The 14,312-nt window shown below is 40.3% G+C and overlaps 1 protein-coding gene across 1 annotated transcript in view; it reads right to left on the bottom strand.

Moving 5' to 3' along the window:
* Window positions 1–14,312, bottom strand: part of STXBP3 (syntaxin binding protein 3) — a 43,634-nt gene that overhangs the window by 11,768 nt on the left and 17,554 nt on the right. Inside the window, exons 10-16 of the mRNA XM_060232316.1 lie at window positions 12,444–12,548; window positions 11,157–11,214; window positions 9,644–9,709; window positions 7,603–7,683; window positions 6,266–6,404; window positions 4,068–4,174; window positions 515–613 (exon numbers count right to left, since the gene is read on the bottom strand). Of these exons, the coding sequence (XP_060088299.1) occupies window positions 515–613; window positions 4,068–4,174; window positions 6,266–6,404; window positions 7,603–7,683; window positions 9,644–9,709; window positions 11,157–11,214; window positions 12,444–12,548 (655 nt within the window). The remainder of the gene's footprint in view (window positions 1–514; window positions 614–4,067; window positions 4,175–6,265; window positions 6,405–7,602; window positions 7,684–9,643; window positions 9,710–11,156; window positions 11,215–12,443; window positions 12,549–14,312) is intronic.

The raw sequence follows: 14,312 nt of genomic DNA, 5'->3' as shown, positions 1-14,312 counted from the left end.
GTTGGTTTCTATTTATCTTAAGTGAAACCCATCAAACAACACACAGTCAGTATTCATTATTCCACCAGCCAAAACCATAGAATCTATTTTCCAGTTTGGATACTGAATGAAACAAGGGGGAGATGAAAGAAGAGAGCTTTTAAACAATTTAATATTAGTAAAGATATGTCTCACTCTATTCCAAGTATTTATTTTTCAATGAATGGCTGTAATAATATTCTTATTATTACATAAGGAAAGTACATAGAGAAACTGCTACTTGTACTCTGAGTAAGAGTATAAAATTGTCAAAACACTGGAATTTTTTTAACAAATTGCCATTAATTTTGAAAAACTACTTTAGAACTACTTTTCAAAGATCTAGTGTCATATCTATATATCTTGTTTCCAAGATGTCTAGGAATAAAATTCCTGCAATAGAAAGAGGCTATTATGCAAATATTTCTAAATGCAAATTTTGAAGGCCCTAAATACTGTTTAAGATAAAGAGTAACACTTTTTTTGAAAATTTTACCTCCATAATGTCCTTAATAACAGGACTCCATCTAGAAAGCTCAAATGTTTCTTCTTTAGACCTGTCCTTCCTTGATGATCGACGTTGTTGGGATGTAGACTTAAAAAAATTATACAGATAAAAATCTCATGTGCATACATGAACCCATAAACATACTGAGGGCAAAAGGTATCATACAGCTGAAGGCGCTACTATGTTGAGAATCTGGGTTTGCTATGTATAAATCTAGACCAGCTAATTAAAACCTGGAGTTTACCATGTAAGTTGACACATGAAAAATCATGGGTCATCACCATGGAAATAAGTTTACAGGAACCCTGAGCTTGTGTGTGCCATTCCTCTTGCAATAGCTTGGAATTTATTTGTACTTTGGGGGAAACAATACCTTGTTTTTATGCTGAAACCTCATCCTATGGTGTATTTTCTTCCTGCAACTCAGGATTCTAAAACATGGTTCAACCCTAACCTGAAATCCTAGTTTGTGGAAGGGGAAGTGAACAAACAAAAGGTTGTAGTTTTCACATAACTCTGGTTTTCTGAAGTGGCTATTTTCTGAGCCATGTGCAAATGCAACACACCTATGCTCATTCCCATAACATCAAACTATATTAACTATAACTATAATAAAGTATATTATAAATTTCATTTTCACACTGAACACCTTTTGTCTAAGAATTCTATTACCGATATAGATTCAAAGCCAACTTCCTAAAATTTGCACACAGTTTTTAACGTTTGTATTGGACATGCTTCATAGTAAGATAGCAATAATACCCAAATACAGTAATAGGAGATAGCTTTCTGTGGCAGAAAGCTTTTTAATTTACTCAGCAAAACAGAAGCTTAGTATGAGAGCTTTAAAGAAAATTTTAGTTTTATCAAGAACCTGTTATGCACAAGGTTCATAAATTTTGACTGGCCTTGATAGTTGGCCATTTTAGATGACTTATTATTGACTTGGTTGGCCATTTTAGATGACTTATTATTGACTTAGCTCTTCTTCCCCTGGCAATTAGAGGGTCAGGATCAGGAATTCATTTCCAACATCAGCTTGGACTCAATATGATGCATGACTTTCCTAGAAGGAATAGTATTTGGGGGGAGGGGCATTTTAGGTTGTAGCAGGAGGGGGGAAGGCATGAAAGTTGTGCTTTCCAAGCAGAAATTGTTCCATCTACAGAAATGCTCCAAACAATCCAAGCGAGCTTCAAGGCACTCTGACACCTCAGTACTTCTAGCACATATGAAACCATGTGACAACTACTTCTAGCACATCTAAAACCCCATGACTAATCTCCTACTCAAAGACACGGTCACTACTAGTAACTATGTCTATGGACCCCCTGTAATCCATCATCTCTATTACATGTTCCAGTCTTAAAGGAAACACAGGCACAGAAGCTTCTATGTATACATGTAGTGTAGACAATGTAAGCAACTTTAGAATGCATGTCTACATCCATACTGAAATGACTCAATGTGTATTGTTGATCCTGGCAGTGATGCACCTCCGTACCCAGGGCCACAAAGTTCTTGCATGCACCTAGTTACACATAAGTAGAGCTTAAACGGGACAATATGATATAGAAATACTCGCAAAAGCCACGAGCACTATTGCATATCACTCCATGAATCAAGTAGGCAACAGAAGGGGACCAGTTACTCAGTCCTATTCCTGCTTGTGTATACAATGAAGTAAATGAAATAAAGTCAACTACCAGGAAACATATATGGCCTGAAGTTACCATAAGTTATGAAAGGCCTCAATTTAGGGCACAGACAATGCTATTTCAATATAACTTCCAGACCTGTTACTCAACTGAAGCCCAACAGAATAGGGCAAACAAGAACCAAGGAAGATCCTGCTGGTTCACTGTAACATGCTAGCAGCAGCTGAAATCCATCTCTAGGCTAACTTTTATCCTCCTTTTTCTACAGTTATTTAGGTGGGGCCAGAAGTGTGAGCTGAAAGGCTCAGGCCTTGGATCATAGTCATGGAAAACCATGATAACCAACTCGGCACACACAGACCAGACCAGACAAGTTTTTGTTTTAGTACTCTGGAACCTCTCCCTTTTAATAAGCCATTGTTGGTTCCTCTGCTGAGAAAGTGGCCTTAAAATGCTCAAACACTGAAGAGCAGCAATAAAATGAAGAAAGTTTTCACAGATAAGTGGAGCTACCTAATAAATACATGAATCTAATTCTGAATTAAGTATGAATTTTTATACCACTTTCACAAATATAGGTAGTTTAAATGGTTAGAGAAACAGACCAAATGTATGTAGACATTGAGATTCTGTCCAAGAAAGCCTGAGCAGTACACAGGGACTTTCAGAATTAGCTCTTGCAGCAGCCACAAAGCCATCTGCAGCCTTCAAGTAGCTATGTGGAGAAACGCCATCTTGGTTAATGTTGGTGCTTGGTTGGAGGGGAACATGAAACTACTAGGCAGGCTGTGTGGCCTAGCCTTCCCTTCACTTCCCCTCCTCCCTTCTGGAGTTAAAACAGCAACTCTAGGGGGAAAGCCTCCTAGAGGGGCAGGAAGTTCTTTTGGTTCTTTTTATTTGAATTAGGTGGGAAAAGGCCAGTTCGCAGCTGGCCCTCAAAGAGAGAGGTTGTGAGTCTGTGGGCTCCTGACTGTGGGAGAGGCCTACTCAAGAGGAGGAGGACCCCAGGCAGTCAGATCAAGTAAGTAATTCACAAGGTAGACCAAGTTTACACCAGGGACGAGAGGATGCGTTTGAATCCACCTTTTATTTGCCCTTCTTGTTGCTGATCAGGTGCTGTGCTAAACTTTTACATGTAACTGTTTTTGTTTTTATTTTTCTTTCTCTTCTTATTAAACATTTTTACTGTTTTGAATGCTGGCAGTCAAACTCTGTACCACATAGATCCCCAACCGCGTTAGACCACACTGCTTTATGAAGGGGGCCCCGGGGAAGGCATGCAGTTGGATAAGGCGCCAATCCTCCAGGGGTTCCCCGAAGAAGTGCTGTGGTCTCTGTGATACCCAAGTACAGGGTGGCAGAGGACCTTGAGGCCTGGCCTCATAGCTGGAGAGGGAGATTGGGAGTCCTGTTCCTCTCAATCTGAACCCCTAGACTGAGCAGGTGGTGGCAGCGAGCCCAAGTAGCCGGAGGAGAAATAGCTCCCTCCAGGAGTTGGCGACTCAATAGGGAGTTAACGGGACCGGGTCTGAAGGCAGAATCGGGCCGGTTCCATCACAAGCTACTACATCTTAGCTCATTGCTCATTCCCCTGCATATCTGTAGTGTGGGACAATTATAATGTGCTACTTTATATGGTACTTCCTGAATACTCTAAAGCACTATAAAATGCCATATCGTTTCAGTAACATTCCACACCAAATTCCACATTTTTCTACCAAACCAGACTAGTGTGACATATAAGATTATTTTAATAAAATTTTAAGCAGAAGTAAGGAACAATGGAAATGTGTAACAGAAGCTCAACAGGAACAGGAGAATAGTCTTTAAATACAAGCACAGAAAGGTGCTTGTGATGAAAGAAAAGATGCCATATTTCTTACTGTAGTGACGATAGGGACGCCGAGATACTTCCAGTTTTTTATCATGTCACTATCATTTTCTATCTGTACATTCTGGATCAGTTTATCCAAGTTCTCTTGTGTGGTGCCTTTTTCCACATAAAAAAAAGATACTCTGAATGAATAATCTACCAAATTCAGACAAATATTTATTGTATTGACCTATGTCTGGAGTCCCCAACTTTTTGAGCCTGCAGGGCCCTTTACTGACACAGGGTGGCAGACACAACTATAAAATGGCATAAGAGGTGGAGCCACCCTACATAATGTTAGGCAGTGAGGTTATGCATAACTCTAATCGTAAACCTTCAACATTTCAGGCAGAAGCTCAGTTTGAAAAGGATGCCTTTTTAAATGCATTGTTTTAAGATTTTTGCATATCTTTAGTCACACAGTGAAGATCTTTGCACTGTGGTGGCAGCCGTTGCCAAAGCAGTATTTTAAAAAATATGCACAACCAAACAGACCTCCAGTGGCCAATCAGAAACCTTAAGGTACAAAAGGCCTATCTCCCACACCCATTTTCTAAGAACACTAGGCAGATGCCAGCAAAGGTGTTGGTCGGTACCCCCAACCTACATCAAAGTCATACCACTGAATGTTTCTGCATGACACCAAGCAAAGCTTTACTTTACTCTTCCTATCCACCCTGGCAGTCCAGTGTTCCTATTGCCGTAGAACTCTAGAACTGGAGGATCTTCCACATTATGTTTTGTATAGCCCTCTCTACTCTCAATCTAGACATAACTTTTTTTAAACCCACTTAAACTTGAGAGACAAATTGAAACCAGCAGTAAATTTCTTTAGGTTTAGCACCACATACATATGTTTGATTGGCAATTCCCTTAACATCGTAAATGATGCTAACTTCATGACATTTGCTGGAATTGAATTAGAAAAGCTACACCTTTCTATATTAGTACACGGAATTGACTTTCATATATGTAATCTTTAACTTATGTAGCTGTAAGACCTGAAGACACCTGAAACTGGATTTGTTACCTGTCTCTGTAGTCTTTCAAACCTGTTTGTCTTAACGTCCTGTGAAGTCCTGTTTACTTTATATATGAATTGGTATAGCCTTAGAGTCAGGCTTTTGTATTTTTTGTTCCTTGTATATTGGAGCTTTATTGTGTAAAGTGTGCTAGGATTTTGTAGCCTTTCTTTAGCTGCTCAAGTACACTACAGAGTTTGTTCTTTAAATAATACACCATTACAATTTTTGGCATCCTTTATTGTCAATAAGAGTTTGCATAAAATTATACCAGTTTTGAGCCTGGATATACACAGAGCTTTAGCTGTTTTAGATTTCCTTACACATCATGGTCCTTTGATTTTGTCAACATATCTGATTATGCAGCAAATTTCTCAAACTTATAGTCTGTTTAGTGGGAAGGCAACTTGAAATTAATTGCACTTTCATTGTATTTATTTATGTTTTGGGGTTTGCTTGGTTTTTGTATTTTTGAATTCTGTACAGTCCATATGTATCCCCCCCCCCCCTTTCAACTGTTGCTTCTTATGTCAGTGCTAGGGACGGGCACAAACCAGCTGACAAACTAAAGTTAATCACAAATTTTGGATGGCTCATGGTTCACGAACTGTGATGTTTGGAACTGAAGAACTGTCACAAACTAATACAAATTTTCATGCAGTTCATGGCAGTTTCTGAAGAAAAACACAAAGCAGGGGTTTCCAAATAGCTGAGCTTCAAGGGGTTCCCTGCCACTCAGCTGTTTGGTTTAAATAGATCAGAACCATTTAAACCACTGCTCTTTGCTCCTCATGAAAAACTGCTTTGTGCTCTCTGCCACTCAGCTGTTTGGAAACCCTAGCTTTCTGCTCCCCACAGCTTTCTGCAGGGAGTAGAAAGCAGGGTTTAAATGGCTCAGAGCTTTTCGCAGGGGTTTAAAATTTAAATGGCTCATGAAGCAATATGAACCTATTTGGTTTCTGACCCATGCCCATCCCTAGTTAAGACTGCAAAGTCCTTTGGCTATTAGCACAATCAAGACAGGAACAACTACAAAAGGCTCTGCCCAGGAAGCATCATCAGCAATTTTGAAATTGTCTACATGCAATAACATAGACATTTATCTAGTTAAGCATTCAGTATAAACGGCATAACTAAACTATGTTCTGCAGCTCTCTTATATAACAATATTGGATCAAAATCTTACCATTTGTGCTGAAGATATAGAGGAGAATTGTTCTTATTTTATCATAGTTATCATGATTTTTACTGAGCAATACTGGAAGGAGGACTCTCATAGAGTCTTTCACTTTTTGCCCATCTGCATCTGTTCCAAGAGCCAAATCCTAAATCACAAAAACAGGAGACATTCAAATCAAGGCAAGCTAATTTCCCCTTTGAATGGTACTTTAATGCTAATATCTATGTTTTGCAGGTGAATAATCTTCATGCAGCTACTATTTGCAAGGTTGATTTAAAAAGGTAACGGTAGTCCTCTTTGCAAGCACTGGGTTGTTACTGACGCATGGGGTGATGTCGCAACAGGACATTTTCATGGCAGACTTTTTGTTACAGGGTGGTTTGCCATTGCCTTCCCCAGTAAGGTTGAAAAAAGCAGGGTATAAAAAAGCAACTATGCTTCATTATTAGAAACTGGGTGGGGGGGAGGGAGGGAACCTTACAAATGCAAATGTTGTGTATTTTGCAAAGATCTTAAAGTAATTTAGCTTACAATCTTGCAAATGAATTACCGTATTTTTCGGACCATAAGACGCACCCCCCCCAAAAAAAAAGTGGGGGGGGGGGAAGTGTGTGCGTCTTATGGAGCGAAGGTACGTACCTTCCTGGGGGGCGGGGTGATCCGCTGCCTCTGCCTCCAATCCGGCGCTTCCCCTGCGCCTCCCTGCCTGGCTCCATCTTCTTGCAGCAAGCGCTGGGATCGCTCCACGTGGCCCCACCGCAAACCCAGCGCTTCGCGAGCGCCGGCTGTGGAGAGGGCAGCGTGCTTCCTCCTTGTCTGTCTGCCTGGCTCCACCTCTGATGCTTAAAGCAAGTGCTGGGATCGCTCCCTCTGCCCTCCGATCCCAGCGCTTGCTTTAAGCATCAGAGGTGGAGTACTGGAGCATCCACTGATCTGTTTCCTGTGTTTTAGAGTTTGATAAGGCAGCAATAACAGACCACTGGATGAATAAGCAAAACTGCAACAGAGCCTTGAAGCGCAATGCAGCACTGCCAAGTGAGTATCCTGGTATCCTTTTTGGCCAGGAAGCAGGCGCTACAGCATTTCTGCAACACACTCCTTTTTCCTTACTAGTGACAGCTTTACACTAATCTGTTCGAGCTGGATAAGACCACCACTGGTTTCTCTCAACAGAAAAAAAAAATGCTGTATCAAGTTCAAAAGGAAGCGTTGCTGCTTCTTGAGGACACCAAGGAGCAAATGTCAGCTCACTTGAAAGAAAGGCCAATTGTGTCTCCAACAAAACTCCAACAAAAATATTTGGCTAGATCAAACAGCACTGGTTGCATGAGTGATTCACATACCTGTTCAACTTTGCACAGCTTCTCTATATTACTCTTGAACTTATTCATACAATCTTCAGCTATGTTAAGATGGACTACTTGCTGAAAAACAGACAAAAAACATAAGGATTACTTTTACATAGTTCAGTTTATGATGCAACAGAAGATGCCATGCAACTAAAAAATTACTTAAAAGCCAATGATGCTTGTGATGCACCTTCTCCAGTGACACAGAGTGCCTACCACCCTCCACAAGTTCTCTCTCAGGTTCACAGTTACAAGTAGGTCACTACCCCCCTCCTTGTATCTTCTATAATATAGAGAGCCATGACCATTTCACCTCTTAAGTCCTCTCTCACACTCATAGAGACATCAGCAGACAGGGTAGCCCAGCCTGCTTTAATAGCCCTCATTCATACACTTCTCAGAGTTACTGGGATTGGAACACTGTTCATGTTGGATCAATGCTGGAACACTGTTCCATTCACATGCTGCTACCATTTATTCATATCCTATAATGTATACAGACTGTAGTATTACTCTGTGTGTGTGTGGGGGGGGGGTTTCCTTGACAGAACCAGACCACAGGGTTCAACAAATTTTTATTTTGCACATAACATTGAAGAACATAAGGTAGAGAGAATAATTTTTTTTCCCCTTTCAACTTTTGAACTGTTCCCCTATTCCAGCATTTGGGGATATTTTGTTACATACCGACTTTTATTTCTGCTCTTCATCTCAGTTTCACTCAGTTAAACATACTCAGAGAGTATGATACTCTTTACCCTCTTCCACTCCCTACCTGCCAACTCCCATCTGCTCTCTAACTGCCCTCCTAACTACCGTTTTCCATCTCTCTCTAACCTTCCATTAGTTCTCATTGGTTGCCGTTAGGGAGAGGCATCTGTCCATTATAATGTCTTATGCATCCAATCCTGAGTTTCATGGGTATAGAGGTGCAGATAATATTCCTCATTTCTGAGAGACAGACATGTTTACAGGTACACTGAACATGATTCTGGTGTCTTCTACATAGGGAAAGGCTTGTGTAGTTTCCCTGCTGCAACTGTCAATAGAGTGCAGTGGCAACTAGGCTTCCACACAGAAGGTTCCTGCAGGTTCCCTGCTCCAGTACCCTTGCAGTAACCATTTCCCTCTGCCCACACACTACCAGAGCTTTCCTCTTTTTAAAAAAATGCCAATTGAAAGTCATTATAATGATTAAATTGTGTATCAGGTTCTCTAAATTCCCAGATTTTTTTAAAAAAAACCCTTCAGTGTCTAGGCCATAATTGTGGAGAGATGCCTTTCGTCTTATATCTCTGCAACAAAAGGGAATAGATACTTTTAAAATTCAGACAATAGGGAATTCAGGCAACTTGGTACACACATTAACATATTCTACTGCAGTTTCAAATAAAAAGCCCCCCAGTGGGGGGGGAGGAAATTACAATGGCAGGGGCAGGCAATATTGCTGCTGTGCAGGCAGGACCAGGAAATATAGAATTTCCCACCCACACAGCAGCCATTCAGGCTTTGCTGCAGTCTTTCTCAAAACTTTGCAGCAAAGTGTTTGGAAAAGATTGGAGAAAGCTAGGGAAATTCCGGCAGTGCACAAATGCACCATGATGAGGGAAGCAGGGAAAAGATCTACTTCCCAACAGCTCCGAACTCAGGGCAAATAATTCATATGGACACAGCCTCATGTAGTCTCCAAATGCCAGGGCAAAATAAACATACATATTATGAGCTTGAACTTCCAAAGGCATCTGGTTAACTACTGATGAGTAAAAATGGCTGACCAGATGCACTGTAATGCACGGCACGGCTATATGTTCTCTGGTCCATGGAACTTTAAATAGCATCTATTCAATTCAGGATGATGCTTACCTAAATCTTAGCGCATTAAAACTATTAAAATACTAGAATATCATCAAGGGTTTGAGGAAAATTTTGCACTGCATCCTATGCTAGCAAAGTTGTCCACAGTATCAAACTATTAAGAACCACACAGCATGAACAGGTGGCACTCCAAAATACCATTGTATACATTTTTGCTTACCTTAGTAATTTGTTTACGAAAATATGGCATCTTTTTCATAAGCTGAGCCAGATTACTTAAAGACAGCTGGAAAACATTTTCAAAATTGTTTCAATTATTTAATTCAGCATTATCTTCCAATTCTTGGTTTTGAGGGCAACTGAAAAATATAGCCAACTGCTCCAGTAAGTCTAACATCAGTTCAATACTATGCCTGTTTACTCAGAAGGTGTCAGTATGGGGCAGTGGTGGTTACAGTGTTGGACTAGGATCTGGGTTCTTATCACTTGTCATGAAACTTGCTAGGGGCTGAGATGAGCCAGGGCCAGAAGGCAAAGGGGACCTTCTTAAATCCTGTCACACCTTGCCCAGTACCTCAGGTGAACCGAAATTTTACTTGTCAGGAACAAATAATGGCACTGAGATTTTAGAACAGATAGGCTGGGAAGGGAGGAAATAGGAACAGAGGAACAGAGGATTCTGTAGGCAGGCAGAAAAACAAACTAAACACATGAACACCTTTTGTTGGCAATCTGATACTTCATAAAGTACCCAATGTTTCCCTCAGCTGGACAACACTCTTTAATTTAAACCTTTTTGAAGATGGTTTTGGCTTTTAAATATTCACACGATCTCTCTCTGAGGGACTGACTAAGCCTGTGTTAGAACTCCTCACCTCAGACCCTTTCTGCCTGGCAAAGTAGGTATCCACTTCTCAGGAGGAGCTCTAACCCTGGACTTTGGCACCTTTGAGGGCCCTTCACTTTGACACCTCAAACTCTTATGCCAAGTCCCCTTTCTTCTACTGGAATCTCAGTCTGCCTCCTGGGATTCCAAAAAGACACAGGACCCCTTGTCCCTCTCAGTGTGTGTTTATGATCTTTCTCTCAAATGGAGTCTGCCCGTTAGTCTTGGGTTCAGAACTCCTCACCAGAGCCTCTGAACTAGCTCTGCTTTGTGACACTCTGTGCCACAAACTGAGAGCCTTCCTAAAAGAGAGTCTGTTACATCCTTCTCACAGACTGACTCTCACACAGGCAAATCTCTGTCTCAAACTGCTTCAGACTGCAGACCAACTCAGACAGTAGACTGCCTCAGACTGAACTCAAACAGTAGACTGAAGAGATTTCTCTCTCCCTGCCCCTCTTAACTGTCATTCTTGTAACCATTCAAGGCTGTCAGCCAATCACAGTGAGTTCTTTCAGCTATCACTCACTGACATCACAGTGGCCTTGGGCCAGTCACTCTTTCTCCCAACGTAAACTAACTCACAGGGTTGTTGTGAGGATAAATGGAGAAGGAGAGTGTCATGTATGTCACCTTGAGCTCCTTGGAGGATGAGTGGGATAAAAATGTACTGAATAGGTCTCACCATGTTCAGTGGTGCATTATTCCCAAGTAAGTGTGTGCAGGAGCGTAGCCTAAGCATATCAATATACCAGGGTATTCACTAACTGGATGAACTTATACTAAATTGAAAACTTCTTTTAAAAAACATTTAACACTGCTTAAAGTCTATATTTAAACTTCTTACTTTCCCTTCTGTTGCCTTCCTTTTTGAAGAAACTTCTTTCATAAGCTTAGGTATTTCCCTGAAAGTAGACAAGGAAATGACTGATTAATTTATTATTCAAATGAGACAAAGTACAAGAGCTCTCAGTTTCATCCACTTAGTGAAGTATGCTGGTTTAGAAAGAAGTTTGGCAATATCACCTAGAGTTTCCAAGTATTCAAGGAAAACAGGCAACTTTCATTGACAGGATGGTTGTGTCTTCACTAACTGAGAAGTCTATGTGAACCCCCTATCTAAGGAGGCGCTGAGAGGTAAGACAGGGGAGATATCTGTGATAGTCATCCTGTTTACACAATTATGGTGCTTACTGCAGAGTCATGCAATACATTTTTAGGGGTGTGTGTGTGATAAAGACTTCATCATGATACAGCATTTTGTCTGATTTTATTTCCTTAAAAATCCTCAGTGTGACTAAAATGTATTTTTTTTCTGCACCAGAATGTTCTCTTGACTCTGGATTACAGGGTTTCAGGATAACACTATGCTGGCCCACAGAACTCTGATGTTCCATGGTTCTTTTTTGTTTAGTATGTTTTACAAATAATGCAGCTAGGCAGTGGTAGAATGCAGATAATGCAGCTAGGGAGTGGCATTGTACAGAAGAGGAACTGAAATTTTCCAGGCTCAGACAAAGACTGCAGCCCAGCACCTTCAAAGAGCACACAGGTCTCCATTTGCATATCCTTCTAGACAGTAAGTGCCAGTCACAGCAGATAATACCAACGTAGACAAAGCAATGGTCTGACATGGTATAAAGCAGTTTCATATGTCCAAATAGGACCAGGACTCCTTTCCCCACAAACCTTACCAAAAGAAGACTTTACTGTCAAAATCCAGTAACCATGAGTAATATCTCTCAGCCAGAATCAAGCAAGAAGGGAAAAACAATTTAGTTAGTTTATTCTATTTCTATCCCACCCTGGCCGCCAAAGCAGGCTCAGAGCAGCAACAACATACATAGCTGGCCAGACCATTCCATGGCCCTTGTCTGCATCTTTAGGCTACAACAACTGAGACTCACCCATGCACTGAGTGGCAAGACACTCAGCAAGGAAGAATTAAAGTTGGAATGGCTCCAAAACACTTCACTGTGCTTGCGGCTGAATAAGAATTTTAATATGGATCTTTCAGGATCAACCCTTAAATTTTGCCATATCCATTGGGTAAGACTGATTTGTTAGTACTTGACATATTTAAAAGTCTGTTTAGTTGTTATGTAATATGAGAAGCAGGCAAAGACACACATACTCCAAAACATTTGCAATATGCTTATGCCGGATCTTCACCCAGAGATCATCCTCTTCCTCTAGAATTGCTTCCCTTTCTTTTCCACTTGCACCATCGGTTTTATATCTGCACACAGGGGGGAAAGGAGGTTATTGTACCATATATAGCTGAACTAGTGGAACATGCTTCCGAGATTTTTTGTGTGAATATGTATTATAAAATAATCTAATGCACAGTAGTATGCAAAAATGACCTAGTTATCTGGGAAGCAAAGGCTCCAGTCTGCAATGCTAAACACATTTACTAGGAAACAAATCCTTTTGGAGTTAATGGGACAAACTTCCAAGTAAACATTGACGGGATATGCTGAAAGGGTAATTATGTTTAGTTATAACAGCATCTATGAAAACAGCATCAACTGAAGTGCGAAACTGCTTATTCTGAGAACAACTGCCAGTTGACCATTACATTTAGCTTCTTCTTTGGTCAACCAAACCATTTTGGGTACGGAAAAAGGAAATGGCTTTGAGATGCAAGCAAAGGTTTTCTCATTTAAGATTGAAAAACAATCAAAGTAATTGACTTTACATGCAATCACAGAATAGACTGATATGGTGATTAATTTTTTATGCACATCTATATAACATGCTAAGCATTACACACATTAAACAGATTCCTACAAAAATACTATAGCACATTCTAGCTGCTAGGTCACAAAACACTGCTGACAGGTAGAAAAACTCACATAAACTGATTCAACCAGCAAGCAGTTGAAATAGAAGAGGAGGGAAATGTGAAGTTAGTTTATTAGAGTGTTTATGACCATACTACTAATTTTGCAGCTACTATGGTCTGGTATCCTGGAATATACTGGTACTCCTGTTTTCCCTACATATCTCCTCAGAAGCTGAGATTTTGCTATGGAGGTTTCTGTGTGTTTTATGAACATCAAAAGAGGATCCGCAGTTCTCAGAAAGGAATCCAGAAGACTATCAGCCTGGCAAATAACACAGCTTGCAGTGTAAGTGTAGAAACTCAACAATAAATGTGCAATGCATCATTTGCAAGAATGGGAAAGCACACTGTTTTTGCATTAGCCCCAACCCATGAGACTTTATATTTTTATGTTAGTTTCTGTAAGTAAGTCTTGATTAAGAGTTATTTTAGAATATGCCACAGAAAGAAAATCGTCAGCCAGATTTGCATCTAGCTGTCATTCAACTGAAAGAAAACTTCTAGTAAGAATGGGCCCATCCTGGTACACATGCCAGGTGCTTTTCATGACTTCCAACAACAAAAACATGGTGGCTCTCAAACTAGTTGCACTAGAGACATAAGATACAACAAATAATCTGAATACAGATCTGTTCATGTGTGTTTATTTTTAAAAGCAACAGAAAAACCATACTGGCTGATCTCTTTATTTCAGGACAAGGAATAGTATGTATATTTCACATTCGGTTTAAATTCTGACTGTGAGTAGACTGCCCCTCAAGTGTGAAATAAGAAGGACATGATAGTTATTTTTCTCCAGGGACATGATACCAAATAGAGAAGGACGTGTGATATATGTGACATCTTTTAAACAAACAACAATATGAGCTGTGAGTACTGAAGTCATTGAACAGTTCTACCAACTTCTAATAAAGTGTAAGAAATCTGTGGGTATTGTATAGAATAGGGCCACACCAACATCTATGAACAGCACTAAATTAAAGATATTGAGCTTCTTAGCATTCATCATTAATGGATACAACCTGATCAGAAAAGAAACAAGCTGTGGTCATTGCAAGAAGGGCTACTGCACCAAGCATGGAGTGTGCCACAAATGTATATTCCACATGTGCTTAAACCAGTTCCTCAAAGCTCAAAGCAGTGAACAGAGTGCAT

This window comes from Heteronotia binoei, chromosome 2 (assembly GCF_032191835.1).
Source record: "Heteronotia binoei isolate CCM8104 ecotype False Entrance Well chromosome 2, APGP_CSIRO_Hbin_v1, whole genome shotgun sequence".
NCBI classification, from domain to species: domain Eukaryota; kingdom Metazoa; phylum Chordata; class Lepidosauria; order Squamata; family Gekkonidae; genus Heteronotia; species Heteronotia binoei.
Note: the sequence above shows the minus strand (reverse complement) of the source record. Positions and strands in the feature narration are given on the sequence as shown.